The sequence below is a fragment of the Brachyhypopomus gauderio genome, chromosome 7, assembly GCF_052324685.1.
Source record: "Brachyhypopomus gauderio isolate BG-103 chromosome 7, BGAUD_0.2, whole genome shotgun sequence".
Classification (NCBI taxonomy): domain Eukaryota; kingdom Metazoa; phylum Chordata; class Actinopteri; order Gymnotiformes; family Hypopomidae; genus Brachyhypopomus; species Brachyhypopomus gauderio.
Window position 1 is genome coordinate 13,490,472 of NC_135217.1, and position 20,622 is coordinate 13,511,093.

Below are 20,622 nucleotides of genomic sequence, written 5' to 3' on the forward strand. Positions count from 1 at the left end.
CTCACCTCAACACATGAACCTAAGCCCTTCACCTAAACCCTCACCTCAACACATGAACCTAAGCCCTTCACCTAAACCCTCACCTCAACACTTTGTACTTTGGCAAACCAAATTTCAGTGGATCATGGACTTTTGGAAACCAGTTACCACTCATTAGTCACATCACTCACAGATATAAGTTTATTTATCAAAATTAAAGTCTATAAATATGCATATAAAATATTTTTGTTAACCAATTTATATATACCTCAAAAACAGAGGTGATTTTAAAAGATGAAACTCCATCACAGATAAAGTCTATACAAATACAAAATAAGAGACAACAATACGAAATCTGTACAAGGCATATTTACAATTTTTACATTCAATTTCTGATATTACAAAGTTTTCAAATACTTTTGTAATTAAGCATGTATACATAAGTTACAGTTTTATACAGTTAGCATGTCTTAAAGCATATTAAATAATATAAATATAATACATATAGATTACATGTAGCCTGTCTTCTGATAAAATATTATATCAAGGCAACTTTGTTGTGAAGTGCATCATATAAATAATTATATTTTCCTTGCACTTACGTCTAATGTAAATGTACTTGTGAATGATTTCTGTGGTAGAGAGGTCCATGTAATCTGAGTGGATTTAAATGTCGGATAGTCAGTGTGTGAACGTGTGTATGTCGTTGGGTAAACTGAAGGGTTCCGACAGCCGTTCCCGTCCTTCACCGCCGCACTTCTGACCACAGCTGCATTGCTCGATCCACATGACGCTGCGCGTGAAGCCGTCTCCTCGCGGACAGCGGAAGCGCATACGAATGGTGCGCGTGAGCGACGGCACGCAGCAGCGACCGTCGACGCAGGAACCGCACGAACGTTGCCGGTAACGGCGCGTGGTAGAGCAACCGGCAAACACAACCGGGGCGGACGTGGGTGGCCGTATGCTTTTTTGGCACTTTTTCCCTTTCTAAGAAATCAATTAACATGAGATTAAAGATAGAAAGAGTTAACACACACCATTTGTGAGTATACATCAACGGAATTCATGACTTGTGTGTTTTTACTTTATCAATGGATAAATAGTTATCATATCAAGACGTCAACTCTTTTTTTCTCACCTTGGATGATGGAGCCATGCTGCCTCCACACTCGCGAATCTGACACAGACGCGTTTCCCTGACGAGCCGACACTCGGCGTTCTTATTGGTTACTCTGCTGGACACGCCCATTCCACAGGTAGCCGAGCAAGACGACCAATCAGTGGTCTGCATGAAGCAGCCGGACGTAATGAGGGCATGAGACTGAGAAACGGACATCCATTCTGAAAATAAACCACATGCAGAGCTAAAACTTTAAAAACATGTCAGTTATGAATATTGCAAAACCTTTAGATGACACATTAACGGATTTTAATTGTGGAATGCGAACTAATGTGGACAAAATATATAAAAATATAAAGTCCTATGTTTAAAGGTTCTCATAACATCATTTAGTGCATTAAGTGAATCTTTGGAGCATGATGTTAACTTATAAGGATCTCGTAGGTTATAAAGGGTAAAGTTCATGTGCAACTGAGAAGCGCTGTGGGATTTTGCGGTAATCTACCTTGATAAGGTGCCGCCGCGCTGCTGTCCCACGGTGTCGACGCCAGCAGCTCATTACCACCAAGATCTGTGTGTTCGTGAGGAGCGAGCTCCCGTGTGAGGTCGTCTTCGGCTATGCGGTTATCGTCGTCGCAGACCCACTCCTGACAGCAGCGAGCCGGCGGCGTGACGAGGCGGGGCCGAGAGCAGCGCCACTCGGGAAGCGGCACACGGTGCGGGCACACAGGCACGCAGCCCACCACCCCGTCCACGCAGCTGCAGCGGTGCTCGCAGCCGGGCTGGAAGTCTTCGCCATGCTGATAGACCCTCCCGTCCAGTTCGCAGGGTCGACCGTGAGCTTCCGCTGTTGGGTAGAATTATACTTGTTAAAGTGTCATATCTCGTGCTTTCGGTGCTTCGTGCAAGCGCCATGAATAAAACTGATATAAACATGGAAGACCTTCCCACCAGTGCTGCAACGACGTAAACATAAGAGCGCTCACCTCGACAGAGACCTCTGTCAGGATCCCCTCCCGCCCCTAGGTGGCAGCGCAGCCCCTTGATGTGGTCACATGGCTCCGCGGCGCTGCAGTCCTGGTTGAACTGCCTCGCGCACACCCGGCAGCAGCCGCACGAGTCCAGCACGGAGCTGATGCCAGGCGGGCACGAGGGTGGAGACACGGGGCACGAGCACTTCAGCGGGCACGCGCTCTGGACCTGTGCAAGATTGAGAAAGGAGAGATGAATTATAACAGGATTGAAGAGGTTACACATTACAGCATGGAAGCTCGGTCTCCTCAGTTCCTTTGAACAGATTCTTTCTTTTTTTAATCTCCTCATAAATAATGATCCATATTTAAAATAAATGACAAATCTTGTTTTTTATAAAGACAGCAAAGAACTGCTGTTTCAATATTAAAGGAACTCTGCATAAAACAGTTTTAGGAAAATGTTTCCACATTCTTCAGCTTCAAACCACATAAAATATTTATTTAACTATACTATATATATATATATATATATATATATATAATCATGTTTCCAAAGAAATTTTGCCTTTCTCTCAACCAGTGATTACATACAGAGATTTCTGTAAGCACAGTAAGACAAAAGCAGCAAAAAGGTGCCCTTACCTTTAGTGCTGACCAGGGCAAGAACATTAGAGTGAGGAGATACACCTGCTTTACAATCATCCTGAAGGCGCACATGTCAGCCAGACACGAGTTCCACTTAAAGAGCTGAGAAACGGTCCAGTTGTTCAGCCACAGTTTGAAGGTCCAGTGATGATATGATAATGATGTCACACATGAAACAGGAAGATAACGCAGCTCTGTCAGCTTTTTCGCCTTTAACTTCTTCCTCTTCCTTTCTGCTGGAAACAGCTTGGCCAGTTTCCTTGCACCGTCTTCCTGCAATCCGAAGTCCGACTCGTGTGTGTGTGTGTGTGTGTGTGTGTGTGTGTATGTGTGTGTGTGTGTGAATGCGAGTGTGCGGGTTCGAGTGTGTGCTGAAGAGAAAGTGAGAAACGTCAGCAGTGCTGTTCCTGCTCAGCTCGACTAGATGAAGAGATTTGCTCAGTGGCTGCAGATTTTATAGAGAGCAGCAGACAGCCCCCTCTGATATCACACAAGCACATGTTCCACTTAAACACACACACGCACACACAGTGACAGCTTGGCATATCACTGTGACTGGAAAACATGAGAAACACTTAAGAGGACAAAGTTGGTGACAGTCCCTAATCATCGCAGAGGACTTTGGTACTGCTCAGCCCCCTTATGCCATGTGTGTGCGGAACAAATATCTGGAGGCATGCATCAAGTAAACACACACTGTCAGATTTGATAGCCATATTTTCCATTTCGGGCTCTTTCATTTCCAAAGTACAGTCCATGATACAAACAACCCTGTGATACATAAGTGTCAACCACATATCTTCTGGATGCTGAAAATGTACATCTTCAGCTCCCAGAAGATATGTGGTTGGTATAATGTAGTGGGTTATAATGCTACCTCCCCTGTGAGGGACTGGGGTTCGATCCCTGTCTGAACAAGGACTCTATTGTATACCAATAAGAGTGCTTGGTTATGGCTCCTAACACTACACTCACCTACCTCTGAAACAGGATTGAAAATTGTATATCCCCCTGAATAAGAGTGACTGCCAAATGCATATAATGTAAACGTGCATTCATGATAATTGACAGTGAAGAGTTCTGAAAGAATGAGTGCGGGAGAGAGAGATATGAAAGAAGCGATATTTGCATTCTCTTCAGGAAAGTCTCGTGCTGGGGTTCCAAGTTGGACTGTTATGAAACACTGGAAAGACACTTCAGCACACACACACACACACATTGAGTAATCCCTCTCACCTCCCCTGCAGACGAAGCAGACGGTGTGTCAGACGAGACCCACTTTCTCTGCAACACCGTGGAGACATTGCACACACATGACACATAAGTGTCACCCAGGCAGTGACGTGCACCACACGCTCTCACAATAAAAGAGAGACGGAAGGAGTGAGAGAGGCAGGGCAAGACAGAGACATGGAAAGAGAGAGTGACAGAGGAAGTTTGTGTATGAGAGTGAGAGACTGAAAGCCAGTGGGAGTGAGTAGATGTGACTGAAGCTTCATTCATGAATTCAGGGAGAGCTCAGGTGCAAAGAACCTCTGACGCACTGCACAAGCCGGCCCCAAGGGCCTCTCAGAGCACATGACTAAATCTTTTAGAATCTCAAAACAAAAGTGTTGTGTGTATATATATGCCTCTCTCCAACCGCATATAGGGAAACACTCATACCAAATTACATCAAATGTACAAAAACAATGAGTGGGCAACATCGTGGAGATCAAACTAGAGACATTTGTCTATGCAAAAAATGTTTGACACAATCAATAGCCAGCAGGCTTAAAAACAGAAACAAAGCAACAGATTTGGTTTTCTGTTTAAAATCAAATGAGGCTTTAGGCCAAAGGTTCTTAGTCCAGTCCTGGAGCCCCAGTCATCCCAAAGGTCAGCTCTTGTCCAGCTTGTGTGGGATAAGAGGGCTGTGGGTGTCTAAGGATATGTGTGCAAACACACAGCAAATCCGAGGACCCACGGTTGGAATACCAGGGCAAAAAACTGCAAAAATCTCAGTCATGGTATTTTGCTAGTGGCAATAACATGTTCGTATGTGTGCTTTAAAAAAAGATCTTTATTTCAATGTTTAGTTCAAACTGGGTGATACAGAGATGCCCTCTCAGAGATGCCAGCCCAAGCTTTTGTTTGGGCATATCCACATTTGACACCAGTTGCATAAAGATGTCATGGAAAGAAGCTTGACCACAAATCCCTCCTTCAAAAAACAAAAAAGCCACCAAAACCCAAAACTATGCCATTGCCGTCATCATATGCCCTTTCTTAAGCACAAATTCCTCCCACATCAACATCAGCTTTTATGATGTTGTTCTGGTTGACATGGGAAATATGGCACTGTGTTGGCCAGTGCCGGCCAAGCCTCTTGACAACCCAAAGTTTGAAGGAGGTGAATATAGTGTCAGTGAATACCAGGGATGGTTTGAAATGCTGCTAGCAGATACCAAAAATGCCTTTGGGACATTCAGGAGAAGGTTTACAGAATTTGAGGTTTTAGCTAAGCATTCACAGCACCCATAACTCACATAACTATAAGAGAGAAATATGAGTGCATTAGTTATGAATTATTGTTGCATCTGAGATTTGGCAACTGATGCGGATGGCAGAGTTCACTATGTGAAGTCTAGAAACAGTAGATGTAACAGGAGCTCAGGCAACCTCTGTACAGATCTGTTTATCTGGTATTATTTCTGTGCAGATGTGTGTATCTGGTATTCTCTCTGTGCAGATCTAGTATACTCTTTGTACAGATCTGTGTATCTGGTATACTCTCTTTACAGATCTGTGTATCTAGTATACTCTCTGTGCAGATATGTGTATCTAGTATACTCTCTTTACAGATCTGTGTATCTAGTATACTCTCTTTATAGATCTGTGTATCTAGTATACTCTCTGTGCAGATCTGTGCATCTAGTATACTCTCTTTACAGATCTGTGTATCTAGTATACTCTCTGTGCAGATATGTGTATCTAGTATACTCTCTTTACAGATCTGTGTATCTGGTATTCTCTCTGTGCAGATCTAGTATACTCTTTGTGCAGATCTGTGTATCTGGTATACTCTCTTTACAGATCTGTGTATCTGGTATACTCTCTTTACAGATCTGTGTATCTAGTATACTCTCTGTGCAGATATGTGTATCTAGTATACTCTCTTTACAGATCTGTGTATCTAGTATACTCTCTTTATAGATCTGTGTATCTAGTATACTCTCTGTGCAGATCTGTGTATCTAGTATACTCTCTTTACAGATCTGTGTATCTAGTATACTCTCTGTGCAGATATGTGTATCTAGTATACTCTCTTTACAGATCTGTGTATCTGGTATTCTCTCTGTGCAGATCTAGTATACTCTTTGTGCAGATCTGTGTATCTGGTATACTCTCTTTACAGATCTGTGTATCTAGTATACTCTCTGTGCAGATATGTGTATCTAGTATACTCTCTTTACAGATCTGTGTATCTAGTATACTCTCTTTATAGATCTGTGTATCTAGTATACTCTCTGTGCAGATCTGTGTATCTAGTATAATCTCTGTGCAGATATGTGTATCTAGTAAAATCTCTTTACAGATCTGTGTATCTAGTATACTCTTTGTGCAGATCTGTGTATCTAGTATACTCTCTGTACAGGTCTGTGTATCTAGTATACCCTCTGTACAGACCAGTGTATCTAATATACTCTTCGCGGGTTCTGAAGAGGGTTCCTATCTTTTTTCATTATTGCCTGAGCATTCTGTGAGCATTGGGCAGACAGTTCAGAAATGGAAATGTTGGAGTGTCAGAGGCTGCTCCTTGACAAGTTGCTGCTTCATACATTATGGTGGGCTGGCACTACATAGGGAACATCTCTTTTTCCTCTGCCAACACTCTGCAGAAACACTTATTTCAGAGAACATTCGGTTACAACTCTGAGGGTAATGAATTGATATTCAAGCTACAGCACTGTCCATTTATACAGTATAGCTCTAATGATAAATATTGATAACATTTGGTGTGACTTTTTTCAGGGGAGCTCTGATCTAGTGGTTAGGGAGCCAGTCTTGTGATCAGAGTGTTTGACTCCCAGCTAGGCCATGACTGAAGAGCTGTTGAGCCAGGCACTTAACCCCAATTTCTCCCCAGGTGCTGGATTAGGGCTGCCCACCGTTCTGGGCATGTGTGTACTCATAGCCCCCCCAGTGTTCACTAGTGTGTACGTATGTATTCTCACTGGGATAAATGCGGAGGATTGGCATAATGGGTAACATAACTTTTGGGGTGACCCTTCACATCTGCTGTTTTTGCTTGCGTCGTCGTACGTGGGTGTGCAGTTCACCAGGTGAACACCTGCGGCTTGCAAGGAGCTCAGTTCACGTATCGTCTCGCGACCCACGTTGCTTGCGAGAGCGGCGTATTGTGACATTCGGTATCGAAGGCTGCATTCTTTCGGCCTGTTGAATGAATGTGTTGACAGCGGAAGAAGGTAGGAGCCGCCCCTCCGCCCTTCCGCCCCTACACCCCTCCGCCCCTCCGCCCCTCCGCCCCTACGCCCCTACGCCCCTCCGCCCCTCCGCCCCTCCACCCCTACACCCCTCCGCCCCTCCGCCCCTCCGCCCCTACGCCCCTCCGCCCCTCCGCCCCTCCGCCCCTCCGCCCCTACGCCCCTCCGCCCCTACGCCCCTACGCCTCTCCGCCCCTCCGCCCCTCCACCCCTACACCCCTCCGCCCCTCCGCCCCTCCACCAACAGCAAATTCCCACCATGCCACACAACGTGTCCAGGTGTGGCGCAAATGAGAAGCATGAGGGATGGAGATGAGGGTGCTGGTCAGGGCATAGCGAGGAGGCTTTGATGACTTTTTATGCCCATACATAACAGCCTCTGGAACGGGACACACAAATTTGGAGACTCGGGTTTGCCATTGGCTTTTGGCTTTGGATAAGCAAGTATTTGGAGCAACATAACATGACAGGTCAGTAATAATGCCTGGCTATGAGTGGTGGGTTGGCGATGACACAGTAAAGAATTTTGAAAATGTCAGCCAAACTGAACGAGATGGAGTGGCAAACCTCATATTATTTACAAAGCAAAAGACGGGATGAAAGGACATGGAAATGTTTTCACATGTCTTGGTGGGTTTTATAGGCTGATCTTAAAATGTTGTAAGGACTTGTTGTAAGGACTTGTAAAACCTCCAGCAAATGAACTCAGCGAGTTTATCCTCATTGCCTAGTAACAAGAGAACTCGGAAAAAAGGACGAAGAGGAAGCAAAACAAAACAAAAAAAACAAGCAAACAAAAAATTTTATTATTTATGATGTTGGCCACCCATTCACATATTTTCATTGACCTAGATAGTATGTAAAGATGACAGTGAGTTTACTTGCTAGGACCCACTGCTTCAGGTCTTTGTCTGATGTTTACCCAAACTAGAACTCTTTCGACCCTACCAAAACGATGGGGGTGCACAGCTGACTCTAAGGCCCCATCTGTACTTCTACAATCACATTAGGCTATAAATCACGGTCTGTGAACATCTAACCGCTGCCTGAATTCAAATTTGAACTCTCATTTTTATCACAGAAAGCATGAATCTGATTTTGTTGGGGTTAGCCATTTTTTAACCAAAAGCTGTTTCAGACCACAGTATTTCGTACCCTGGGCTGAGCGTACAAAATGACACTTCTCCTAGCACATGACTGAAAGGCATCAGGTCATTTGAAACGATACAAACGTCTCTTAACCTGTGTAAGGTAGTGGGCCACTGATTAAGCTCAAAGCACGAAGGTAGCAGCGTTAAAGAGGTAACTGAAACTCACCATGGCAACACTCACATAACCCCAACACATCAGAGGCTTAGACAAAATAGACAAATAGAGTTGGAGATTGTAAACACATTGACAGAGCCTCGTGGTGTCTCTTATGCCAGCACGGGTCACTGCAGGTTGCTGCAGGGGAGGCCTTGATTTTGGGCGATCAGTGCTGCAGAGAGTAGGGTGATTGCAGTACTGCAAGACGGTGACCACTGAGCATGGGTGTGCTGCTCTCTTGGCCTCAGTTCTGGGGCAAGGAAAAGCTTTTGTTTAGGCATAGCTGTCCTCAGTATTTGGACCAGTTTTCACTCAACGGTGAGGCCTCTTATTAAAGGTGAAAGAAGCCTATGTTGTTGTGAATTCCTCGCATAAACATGATAGGATGAACAACAGATTTGCAAAGATTGGATAAAACCTTCTTCTCCAAAAATCCAAATGTTATGAAACAGTTTTGCTTACAAAAAACGAAGTTCCAAGCATTTTAGCAGAGGTCAAATAAAGAAGGTTTTGCAGTGGGTGTAATCGAATTGATTCATGCATATATCGCTGATTGCAGACTGAATTCTTGTTTGCTCTTGAAACAGCTGCATAAAAGACAAACCACGAGTGTCTGATTTTGCTGATGTAGGTGGGCAAGAGTTAATGTCCATCATTTGCATGAGATTCTCAATATTTAAGCATATTTTCATTGCAAGTTCAGACTCACAAGCACTAGCACAAATAAATTGTGTTGATCTGAGCAATGTATGAATTAATATGTGTACTAATATATACGCAAGTATACACACAAATGTACACACACATGAACATGGCCAAGCATGGCCAAGCATGGCCAGGCATCATTAGTTTTGATGATTTGTCAATTCCTGAGCCGAGTGTTTAGCATGTTAGCCAATCAGAGGTGGCACTCCAAAGACAACTTCCTGTAAGGAGGAAATATGAGGTGACACCCTAGCCACATTCCATTCCACAGGTTTAAGGGAACTGCAATTGATTAAATCCCTTCACTGGGAGTTCAGTGAATTCTCATCACACAGAGTCCATTCTAACAGAAGACTTGACGGTCTTGATAAGACATGCAGTGATTGATGACTAAGCTTTCATGTCCTCTTCCTGCGTAGAGATAAACCATTATTCACTACTCCCTGCACAGTCGTTATGAAGTTTCCTGTGAACCAAATATTTTCACTCCCTATGGTTTGGAATCTCCCTTGAAATGGCCAAATTCCTTGCAGGGAACTACTAGGGTGACTGGAAAGTACCTGCTGTCTTCCTTGAAATGAGAGCATGCATTTATGAATCATAAATGTTGAAGCAAACATTTTAATAGTGACAACTTTTCTTTGATACCTCATCGGGAAGCATAAGGTAATTATAAACCCCCAAGGTAGATGCCCTTTAACCAAAAGCTATTTTCAGAAGACTTAAATTAGTCATCAGCTATGACAATAACAATAGTTTTCTAATTAAGGCATAAAATGATCCAGGTTTGCCCTTGATCCATGTTATGCTTGTTTTTCTAAATGTTTCATGTGACAAAAGCAAACTGGTTTACAAATGACAATTTATTTCATTTAGTGTGTCCATTTCAGTCCACCTGTCGACACTAGAAGAGGTCCATGAGAGAAACCACTGCTCTCATACAACTGCAGATATCACACTGGATTGTATTTTCAGAAAGGTTGTCAGCCGTGTAAAGTAAAAGACTATCACAACACAAGGCTAGCATACGACTGGCCCAGCTGGAACAGAGCCGTTACTCCTGCAAGCGGGCCTGCTTCCAGAGGTTGCATTTATTAATATAAGCTTGTCACATTTGTCTCAGTCATACCATTTCTCCCTCCTTCATTCATCAAACAAAGGATAAAAGGATATCAAGACATCTCCAGAAATAAAATAAAATCATAATAAAAGTGCTTAGCCTCGTGACCATAACACACTGCAGCCTCTTCTAGCCAATCTGACTGGGTGCACATGACCTTTGAATGGCCTCCTGTAAAATCTCTTGTGCTTTTTTGAGCTAGGGTTAAAAAAAAAGCCCAGACAAGGACAGGACTATTTATGAGTTCTGATGGCTAATAGATCTTCCACAGAATAGACACCTCACCTTACTGACAGATTGATTCTCCTGTTTATACTCAAGCTTGTTTATGAAGAATGGGTAGGAAGTAGACACGACCACGCAATGTAGACTTCCTATTCCTCCCAAGCAAAAGGAAATATCTTTCCAGGAGCAATAATTATACATTTATAGTGACCTTGTTATATTGAAGACTAAACAAAAGTTAACGAACATGACAAGTGAAAATGTCTCACGCATTCTTACCTGCTATACAGAAGAAAAACCTGTTTGATGATTAATTTAATAGCAGAACTAATAATCAAATCACATTTACCACCTAAAACTCACATAGACATGAATATCCTTTCGATTCCTGTTGCTAATATGAATCAGTCACAGTTAACATGCAAGGCAGTGCTTGTGAAAGTGTGATCCTGCGGGACCCCTAGGGCGGTAGAAGAGGTGACAAAGGGCAGGAAGCAGGAACCACCAGCTGGAAAAGTTGATCTCATATGTCCAATTCTTGGAATGCTTGACGTCTAATGAAAAGTGAAGATCAGAATTAGGGTGGACAGGGTTGTAGATTTGCTATGAATGTTTACTGCACGTTTAGTTGTTTTGTAGTAGCTTTGTGAACTGTGGTCAGTGTTTGAAAGGAAATGTAGCTCTTTGCTATACTGTATTAACCAAGAGCAGACCCTAAGCTTACTCTGTAGTGGATACTGTTGTACCGTTGTAGATATTTCTGCAAAAAATCTAGGTCTGGTGATAGCTAAGATGAAAGCTGCCTGTAATTAGTAATGGTACGGTATTGGTAATGGTAAGTGATAAATGGTAAGTGGTCGGATCCATGTGGGGTTTAAGCACAAATTGGTAATAATTGCTTTGAAAAAGCAAAAACATTTTGATGGGCTGGATTCAAAGCACTCAGCAATGCTTTCATGAACTCTCTTAGATGTTAAAGAAGCTTATGCCATACAGCATATTATTTGACACCACTGACAGATATGCACCAAAAGAATCCTGTGAAATACAAATTTCTATACTAATAGGTCATCCTAACCACATCATAGTGTTTTCTGCTGTTCTCCAGCACTGCTAACTGTACTCAACATCAAATTGGCCATAAAGAGGGCACAGTCCATTCTCCATACCTCACTCCATGCATATTTCCTATAAGTTTGCAATGCTTAAGACTAATGTAGAATCCTTTTGCCTTAAACCATGAGGTGTAACTGTAAAACTCTCTCTGCAGGTACTGTAATGGCATATCCCCTCCCTCTTTTGTGCACACACCTTTGCTGCCAACTCAAACAAGCAGAACAAGGTTCCGCATATATGTTTAACGATCTAATCATGTAATGCCAATTGCGCGGAAACGATCTCTGAAGCGACGTGCCACAAGGCACGAGTTCAGCTGACTTAAACAAATCGCTCCAAGGAGGCGTAATTAGTGTTGTTGGTTTGTTTACGGACCTGTGGGTTGATGAGGACCGTTGCTATGGAGTCACCCACTAACTCCGCATTAAATGGTCGCGGAGGGAGCACGAACAGAGGGAGGCGACTGAGGTTTCGCAAGCAGCCGTTCCTCGTCAAACTCTGAGGGGTCAAGCAGCGCGAGCCTTAAGGGTTTTAAAAACCCAGACTAACTTAGTCTACACTGTGCCAAACAAAAACAACCAGAAATTATGCACTGAGAGAGAGAGAGAGAGAGAGAGAGAGAGAGAGAGAGACTGTTTGTGTTGGAACCCAGTGTAAGCCTATCACTGTGACTACAGTCAGTATCATTACTGACACCTGGTGTTGCCACATTAAATGCTGTATTCACTATCTGCGTTGATGTTGTACTGCAAAAACTACAGCACAAAGGTAATAAGATTATCAGGGTTCCTTGGCCTGAATGACTACAGTCAGCATGAACCTTCTTTGATCCCAGGATGGACAGCTGGGAGTCAGCAGTGTGTCAGAACAAGGAAAACACTCCAGTGTGCAGTGATGCACTCTTCAGGGTGGAGTCTGGAGCTCTACAGAACTGTAATTCTTGGCATCAGGGTCCGGCTTTTCAAAAGAAATTCAGAAATATCAAAGTAATTGGCTCACATCCAATCAGAAAATCATGTTGTCTCATAACAGATCTCAACATTTCTGATCCTGATTATTCTGACCCCACACCAGTTACTTCAGAGTGGAAAAAAAGATGTTTGGGCTTCAATCTGTGGTTGTGTTGATACCACTGGTACTAACCAGTTAAGGACCATAGAGCAGGTTAAACTTCATTGGAAGAATTTAAAGCAGAAGGGACAACTATGATTCCAGATACCCTCCAACTGGGAACAAGCCCCTGAAGACTGAAGCTGATCTTGAAAGATGGGAGAAACGCATTTTGCTTCCTTTGTGAAGTAATTATGTGAAGTAATTGCATTATTCTAGCCTGCTCCATTCAATGTACCCATTAAAGTGTTGTAATCATAATGTACACTGATTGACTAATAATAATTTCACAGTAGCATATACACCAATCATGGTTTACAAATAAAGTTGGCTTTGTGTAATTTCTCTAAGAAATTTGTTGTTCACATTGCTATGTATGTATTAAATTTATCTAGACTTTAGCTCAGGGTTTTGAAAAACACGTTGCTATTTAATCCAGATACAAATACAAATGATTATAAATGTTTACATCTGGTTTGAAGTTTTGATTTTCTGATTATTTTGATCCTGATGAATTTCGTTTGAAAAACTGACCCCATGAGATCATTGGTTTGTTCACAGCAACTTGAGTCAGTAGACTGACAACAGAACAAACATGAGACATCTTTTCTGTGAGGGGAAATAGTTTCTAGTTTGGATCCAAGTGAAACATCCTTTACAAGTCCTCACTGTAACCAGTGTACACTATATAATAAAAAATACTAACATCATGTTGAAGGTGAGTTTAACATGGCACTCCCTCAGTTTGCTAGTCCAACTAACCATTATGCAGCCGTTTAATTGAACTATGCTTAAAATAGCAGAAAAATTTAACATAAAAGTCTCAGTAAAAGATATCAGTGCTAAAACACATGTTAATTTCTCTATAAGTTTAATATATCCAACCAACCTCAAAACATTTTGTGAGGCTCACTTCATCAAAGGGAAAATGTCAGAATATAAACCATCATGGAAATTCTTTGCAATTAACTACAATCAGCACTGACTCAGTTGTATGACGAGAACTGTTTTACAGTACTGATGAAACGGCCTGCTCCCTGTGAATAATGAGGTTCAGCTGATTAAGCAGCTTGTGGAAATGTCAAAGGTTAAGCGTAATCATGGTTAACCATTATATATAAAAACAAAACATTCTGTCCCCCCATTCCCCAATTTTTCATGAGTAATATGAATTCTGTACTGGATACAGTTTCCAGTTATACATGGATATGTTTCATATGACTTTATATATGTTAAGTAAAAAGATATATTGATTAAATGAATTTTCTTTTGTGTTTTGTTTAGATTTATCATGTTTCTGATGTCTAGTAGTGGTTGCTGATTTCAGTATAGTCATTATGTTTGAGGAAAGATAAATAAACAGTTAGAAAACAGTAAATACTACAATGCTTAAACAGTAACATTCGCATGGAGCACTTTTATTAGGGGTTTGTTTTTCAAAAGAAAAGGCAGGCATATCAAGTCACTTTTTCAAAACACATCTCAACATCTTTCTGGCCTCAGTTTTTTTTTCTTTTTCTTTTTTTTAATCTGCATTTTGTAATCCAATCCAAACTTGAACCAGGATTAAATGGTACAGTTGAGGTTTTCAAAACTAAACTATGATTTGATTTGGATTTGGAGTGGATGGACAGCATGTTTCTTGCAGCAATTACATAAAAGCTAACAGAGTAATAAACACAGTAAAACACAATTGGTGTATACTATTGTGAAGTTCTGTTTATTAGTATATGTTGTCATCACACCATGTTAATGGGCACATTTACTCTCCCAGGCTTGTAGAACGTGGTTACATCACAAAGCAATCAAGATGTTTGAGCTTCAGTCTGTGGGGTTTGTTCCCAGTTGCCGTGTATCTGAAATCAGAGTTCCTCTTACAAGCCTTCTGTTTTAAATTCTTACAACAAACTTTACAATATAATACTAGTATGCTTTTCTATTAAAATTAAGGGCAAAAAGTGTGCATATCAGAACCAAAAAAACCCCAACAGTAATTAAAGTACATTTTAGAATAGGTGCAAGCAGTGGGGAACCGTCAGGGCCCTCTACGCCCTCTCAGAGGGCCTAAAAACAGAGGTCCTCAACTGGCGGACCACGGTCCGGATCTGGACCCGAACACAGTCCTGTCCGGACCCAATCTCATCCCCCCTGCTCAACAACTCACGTTCGCCACCGCCGCCGCCCCAGACCTCTGATCACAGCAATCTGCCAAAATTGGACCGCGGAAAAATATAGTTGAATACCCCTGGCCTAAAATATTCTTAAAACATAAATATATATAATTTATCCAATTGTTAAAAATCTACTTACAGTTTGACAATCGACATCTAAACAATTACAGAAATATAAGCAAATAAATTATTCACCCGTGTGTATTCAATCTGTGTTGGAAGGTGAGGGGTTAAGTGGAAGCCTGTGAGCCTGTGTCTCCCCTAATCAGCACTGTGATGCCCGCTGTTCGTTTACAGAGGGCCTGGCGGTTATAATTCAGCACAATACCAGTTTCAAATGACAGTAAAATTGACCAATCATCTCTTCCCTCTTAGTGGGCGGGTTTAACTGTATGATAATTTCCGCCCACTGTGGCAACGCTAGCTGGCATTAGCGTACCACCGCTAGCTAGTTTCGATTCAGTCCTTTGATGCCCTCGTGCGCGTTGTAAACATATTCCGCTCCCGAGGAACACGGAGCTGTGAACCTTATTTTGTTGGAACCTTATTTTGCTTAAGAAGTTATCTAGTACAGATATTATTGTTTATTGCATTTTCAAAGCTGTACTGTCGTCTCAGCTTTTTAAAATTTATTGCAGTTAATTAGGAAAGGAAACAATTTTTTTCAGGGGGGGATGGGAGGTTTAATGGTCATGGTTCGCTACTGGGTGCAAGGTAAAACAGCACAAAAATGTCAGTACATTGTCAGTACGTTGGTTTAATACACTCTGAGTTAAGCAGACGTAGAACAAAAGCAGTTTGTCCTCTCTTGTTCTTCCTGAGAATCTTCAGGAGGTAGAGTCACTGCTGAACCTCCTGCTGCTATGGCGTTGGTGGTTTGAATGGGGAGATGAAGAGATGCTTTGAATGCTTGAACTCAGGATTGTTGCAGCAAATTCTGGGCCCTGTACACTCTCAACGTCTGTGGGCCCCTATAAATGTCAGTAAACGAGGCACATGAGCAAAATGGGCCCCTCTCCCTACTCTGGTCCCTGGGTAGTCAGGTCAACTTTTCCCCCCACTACCACACCCATGCTTGAACTACCTGTGTGTGAACCCCAGAGCAAGCAAACAACGTCATCTGTGCTGACAGCGGTCTTCATAACATAGCATAGAAACACAAACTCCATCTGTACATTGATGAACAGTGGGCTCACAGTCAATCAGGCATGCTACAGTTAATCATTGCTTTTCAAATGGTTAGAAGAACATGTTTTCTTTAGTAAAATTGCATTGCATTATATAATGACTCTGTGTAATGACTGTATTGTGTAGTAACTGTTAGTTGTAATGACAGTAGTTTTTGGCTTAGAGCAAAGAATACACTCGTGAGCCTATTGTTTAACAAGGTCACAGGTTTTGTGACTGTTGCCTGAAGTTTGGGCTCTGTGGGCTTTACTGTTTTGAGCAAGTAAAGAAAGAAATGTGTTTGATCAATTCATAAAAAACAACAATTATTTGGGATTAGGTTGCAGAAATATTTTAGTAGGTAATCTGGAATGGAGTGTAATGGAGTTATTGTATTATTTTACAATAACCCATACTGACCCTGGTTATATCTTTGGAACATATAATGAGCAAGAAAGACTACACACAATTCTTTAATAATTCATACTGGCCATTCCTATTAAGTGTTCAAATTGAAAAGTTATCATTTAAAACATTTGTTTCTAAAGTTGTCAGCTATAAATGAGCCAGGACATGAAATGTCTCGCATGATATCCATACAGAAATGCCTTAGACCTAATGCCCAAATCAAATTTGCTTACAGCCAAAAGAGTACAATATTCTCAATCCTCATTCTCACGCCAGCACGTCCATGTGGAAAATGTCTTGGAAATAAAGAGAGTCTTAACATAACTCTAAATGGCAGTTGCGTCTGTTTATTTAGTCATGAGGGCAGAACTTTGTTGAACCCAAATGGAATTCCACGTTGAACTGTTTTAAGGGTGGAAATGCGACGTGACCACTGTACTCAGTGAACACGGCTCTCCAATACAAAAATAAACACATTCGAGGGGTTCGTGTAATATTAACCACGATAAGAACAATAAGGGACAACTTCCAATACAGAAAACTATTTCAGACACTATTAAAGCCTTTACCTAATTTCAACATGCGACGTTTCACACGATCTGAGATCGAGATAGAATGCCTGCCAGCCCTAAACTGGCTCGAGTTGCCCAAATTCCTCTCGCCATGTCGTGTTGAACAGGGCACAGTAAAAATCTGAGATGTATTTAAGTGTATAAAGTTTCCAAAGAAAAATGATGTTTCAGAGATCAGCTGTGCAATTGCGCTTCTGAATAATCTGTTGACAGATTTAAAAAACAACATATGATGTATATGCATACATAAAAAATAAAAGCCACCTGTTATCTACTGGTTATGAAAAACACGCGCTGCCTATTGGCTGCTTCTGTGACGTCGTGGATGAGACTCAAAAGGTCAAAGGGTAAACTCATGGTTTTGGATCTACTAGCGGGCTTCAAAATAAAATAGCTAACTAGCTAGCTATGTTTTCTTCGTGCTAACGTTATGGTGTATTCTAGTTAGTTTGAAATTTCGCCATTGATGAAAAATCCTATTGGTGTGCAGCCGTAGGACCTATTAGTTATCGGTTTGCAGTCCAATCTTATTGTAGACAGTCTCTGTCGACTAGTAACACATTACAGTCAGTTAAATTAGCCAGCTAGCTCACTAGCTTTCGCGGGTAGCTGTGCTGGAGTTCTCTCAGTGCAACCCTGACTTTTCATTGAGTCTGCAGTGTTTTGAGAGAACCAAATAATTATTGAGCCGTAAGAAGTACATTGACAGGTTATATAAAACCGAACAAGCTAGCTGCCGTAGCTAAGTCCCATTACTTTGGCTAAGCAGCGCTATCTAGTTAGTGTTGAGTATGGCGGAGAGACCAGAGGACCTGAACCTCCCCAACGCTGTCATCACCCGCATTATCAAAGAGGCTGTAAGTATCCGCGGGGCTTTAGGTCGGTGGTATAAGTATGGTAGCCCAAGTTTTAAGCCTAAGATATTGAATAGCCTTTTTGTGATTATGAAACTTTTTCTGTGCGAGGTGTAGTCTAATCAAATAATATTAGTTAAGTTTACTTTGTTTATTGTTTCAGCTGCCGGACGGGGTAAATGTATCCAAAGAGGCAAGAAGAGCAATATCTCAAGCAGCCAGTGTATTTGTTCTTTATGCAACGTCATGGTAAGTATACAGGTGATATATTTATTAGCTGAGCTGAAGCCTGGTTGATAGTTCTTTGTCGCAGAAAGCAGTGCTAAAATACAGTGTTGATCAGGCTCATATCCTATGTGACTCATTCATTTTTTTTTTATCACCAGTGCCAACAGTTTTGCCATGAAAGCCAAAAGAAAAACCCTCAATGCCGGAGACGTGATGGCAGCTATGGAAGAGATGGAGTTTGAGCGTTTCTTACCACCCCTGCGTGAGGCTCTCGATGGTAACCGACATGACTGAAATATAAATATGCCATTAGAATGCCCAGTTATACTGTAATGCAAGACCAGCTGCTATGCTATTTTGTATCATTCAGACCAACTTTCTTAGCTTCAGTAATGGCGGTCGCAGGCTCCACAATGTTGACACTTTTGCTTTCACAGCACCTGCTTGAGCTCAGGAAAGACTTAATCTACTGATGCATTAGATCAGGAGTACTGGAGTAAGGCAGTGATTAAATGTCAGGGATTGTTGCCACCGTGCTTGGAAGCGATGTGCCATTTTGTGTTATCAAACTTTCTCATATGAAGGCCTGATCCTTGCATCTAGTACATCAAGTTCAGGCTTTTCTAACATGATTGATTTTCAGATAACATTTTAGTAGTCGTGCCTAACCCTGAGTTTAGCACTGTTCAAACATGCCAACCGCTCCCCTCGTTCACTCAACAGCTTACAAGAAGGGGCAGAAAGGCAAAAAAGAGGCATCAGAGCAAAAAAGGAAGGACAAAGAGAAGAAGAACGGCACAGAGGAGAATGACAAGAGCCGTGAGGAAGAGGAGGACGAAGAGGAGCACATGGAGGATGAGCCAGACGCTGAAAACGAAGGAGAGGAGGAGGAAGAGGATGTGGAAAACTGAGGTGGTGGTGGGTGGAGTGTTGGCAGAGGAAAGTGCTGCAGTCTCCATCCAAAGCCATCCTGGTTCACAGAGAGCACAGCATTCTGTTACATGTCCACTCCCAGGACGAATAAGAGAGCAATGGAAACCAGCACTTGTTTGTGGAAAAATGGGGCCAATACATACAAATCTCCCACAGGTAAAAGGTAGCAATGACTTGAATGATAATGTTTTGAACAAGTTCACTGTAAAATGGCTCCGGTCTAATGTGTTAATGTTTTTGTCTACCTTTCTCTTTTTTTTATATAGCAAGTGTGTTTCAGGGATGCAGTTTTAAAAAGTATCTGGGCAACAGTTATATATTGGGTACATTCACTATAGTAGGTCTAGTGCCCTCTGCACATTCCGTATGCATAGAAATCAAAGTTCTGCATTTGTGTAAACACTTGCACCATTGACACGATGCAACTAGAACAGTGTGGGGTCAGAGGATTTCTTTTCCCACTTTTGTATAAATTTTGTTTGGTGTCTATTCAGTCAGGAAAAAAATCTACTTATGGTGCTTCATCATCTTATGACAAACAGCTGCAGAAGTGAGACTGGCAGTACTTCCTGAAAAAAAATTCAGGGAATGTGGAAAATGCACATTGAAACCAAGGCAGGACTGTTTTGATAAGCTTGACATGTAAACAAGTGCTTCTCTTCAGGTAGGGTAGGTCAGGCACTAGTGGCATCTTCAGTCTGGAATCAGGCCTTGAGTGCATTTGTAATTTCTAATCAATTTGTACTTTTGTAGAATTTACTCAGCCCTCATCTGGCTACATTTCATATTAAAGTTGTGTAAAAGGGTCTACATCCTACTATAGTCTGCTTAAAATGTACAGTACACCATCACATTCAGATAATACAAATAGACAGCAAGATGTTTGTAGCAGAGGTCTTTGGTTCAAGTCCCAGGATCACACTGGATGATATTGAGAAATGTCACTCTTGCTAGAAGAATCTACCAAACCCTTAACATTTAAAACCTAAACCACACCTTCCCTTCCCCCCCCCACCCATTTTAATCTGACTTTCAAATAGTCACGTTCTGAAATCCTTAATATGATTTTATATCTGGAAAGTTACCGGGTTGGCTCCATTTAAGATTGAAACTGGTGAAATATTGTGCTGGTGCTTTTATACTGCAGAGTGACCGTTTAATGTAATTTGCTATAAATCAAATGCTCATCTAATTCATTGCAATGAAAAATTCTCATGATTCAATTAAACAATTATGCAGCTTACAATAAGTGTTTCCATTATAAATGAGGGAAAGTCACCACTTGCCCAATTAATATAAGCTGGTATTAATCTGTACAGAAACCCAGAACAGTGACACCTGCAGAACACTGAGTAAATTGCAGTCTCAGTCCTGAAGCATTTGAGTAGCCCATGGTATTGCATCCCCATTTGAAATCACAGGCAACCACCCTCATCATGCAATTGGGAAACCCACACAGATGAGCATTACAAAACTTGATAAACTGGAACAAAAACATTA

At 41.7% G+C, this 20,622-nt stretch overlaps 2 protein-coding genes across 2 annotated transcripts; one reads left to right on the forward strand and one right to left on the reverse strand.

The window, feature by feature from the left end:
- Positions 1–343: 343 nt before the first annotated feature.
- On the reverse strand, positions 344–3,429 carry ccn1l1 (cellular communication network factor 1, like 1). The gene is made up of 5 exons (XM_077011924.1): positions 2,716–3,429; positions 2,086–2,299; positions 1,605–1,946; positions 1,118–1,320; positions 344–966 (listed from the first exon to the last, which is right to left on the reverse strand). Exons 1-5 carry the CDS (start codon positions 2,788–2,790, stop codon positions 661–663), a joined length of 1,140 nt encoding a protein of 379 aa, XP_076868039.1. The 5' UTR covers positions 2,791–3,429; the 3' UTR covers positions 344–660.
- A 14,011-nt stretch (positions 3,430–17,440) lies between these two features.
- Positions 17,441–19,928, forward strand: pole3 (polymerase (DNA directed), epsilon 3 (p17 subunit)). Its single transcript, XM_077011937.1, has 4 exons — positions 17,441–17,964; positions 18,125–18,210; positions 18,348–18,466; positions 18,913–19,928. Exons 1-4 carry the CDS (start codon positions 17,899–17,901, stop codon positions 19,098–19,100), a joined length of 459 nt encoding a protein of 152 aa, XP_076868052.1. The 5' UTR covers positions 17,441–17,898; the 3' UTR covers positions 19,101–19,928.
- Positions 19,929–20,622: the final 694 nt, after the last annotated feature.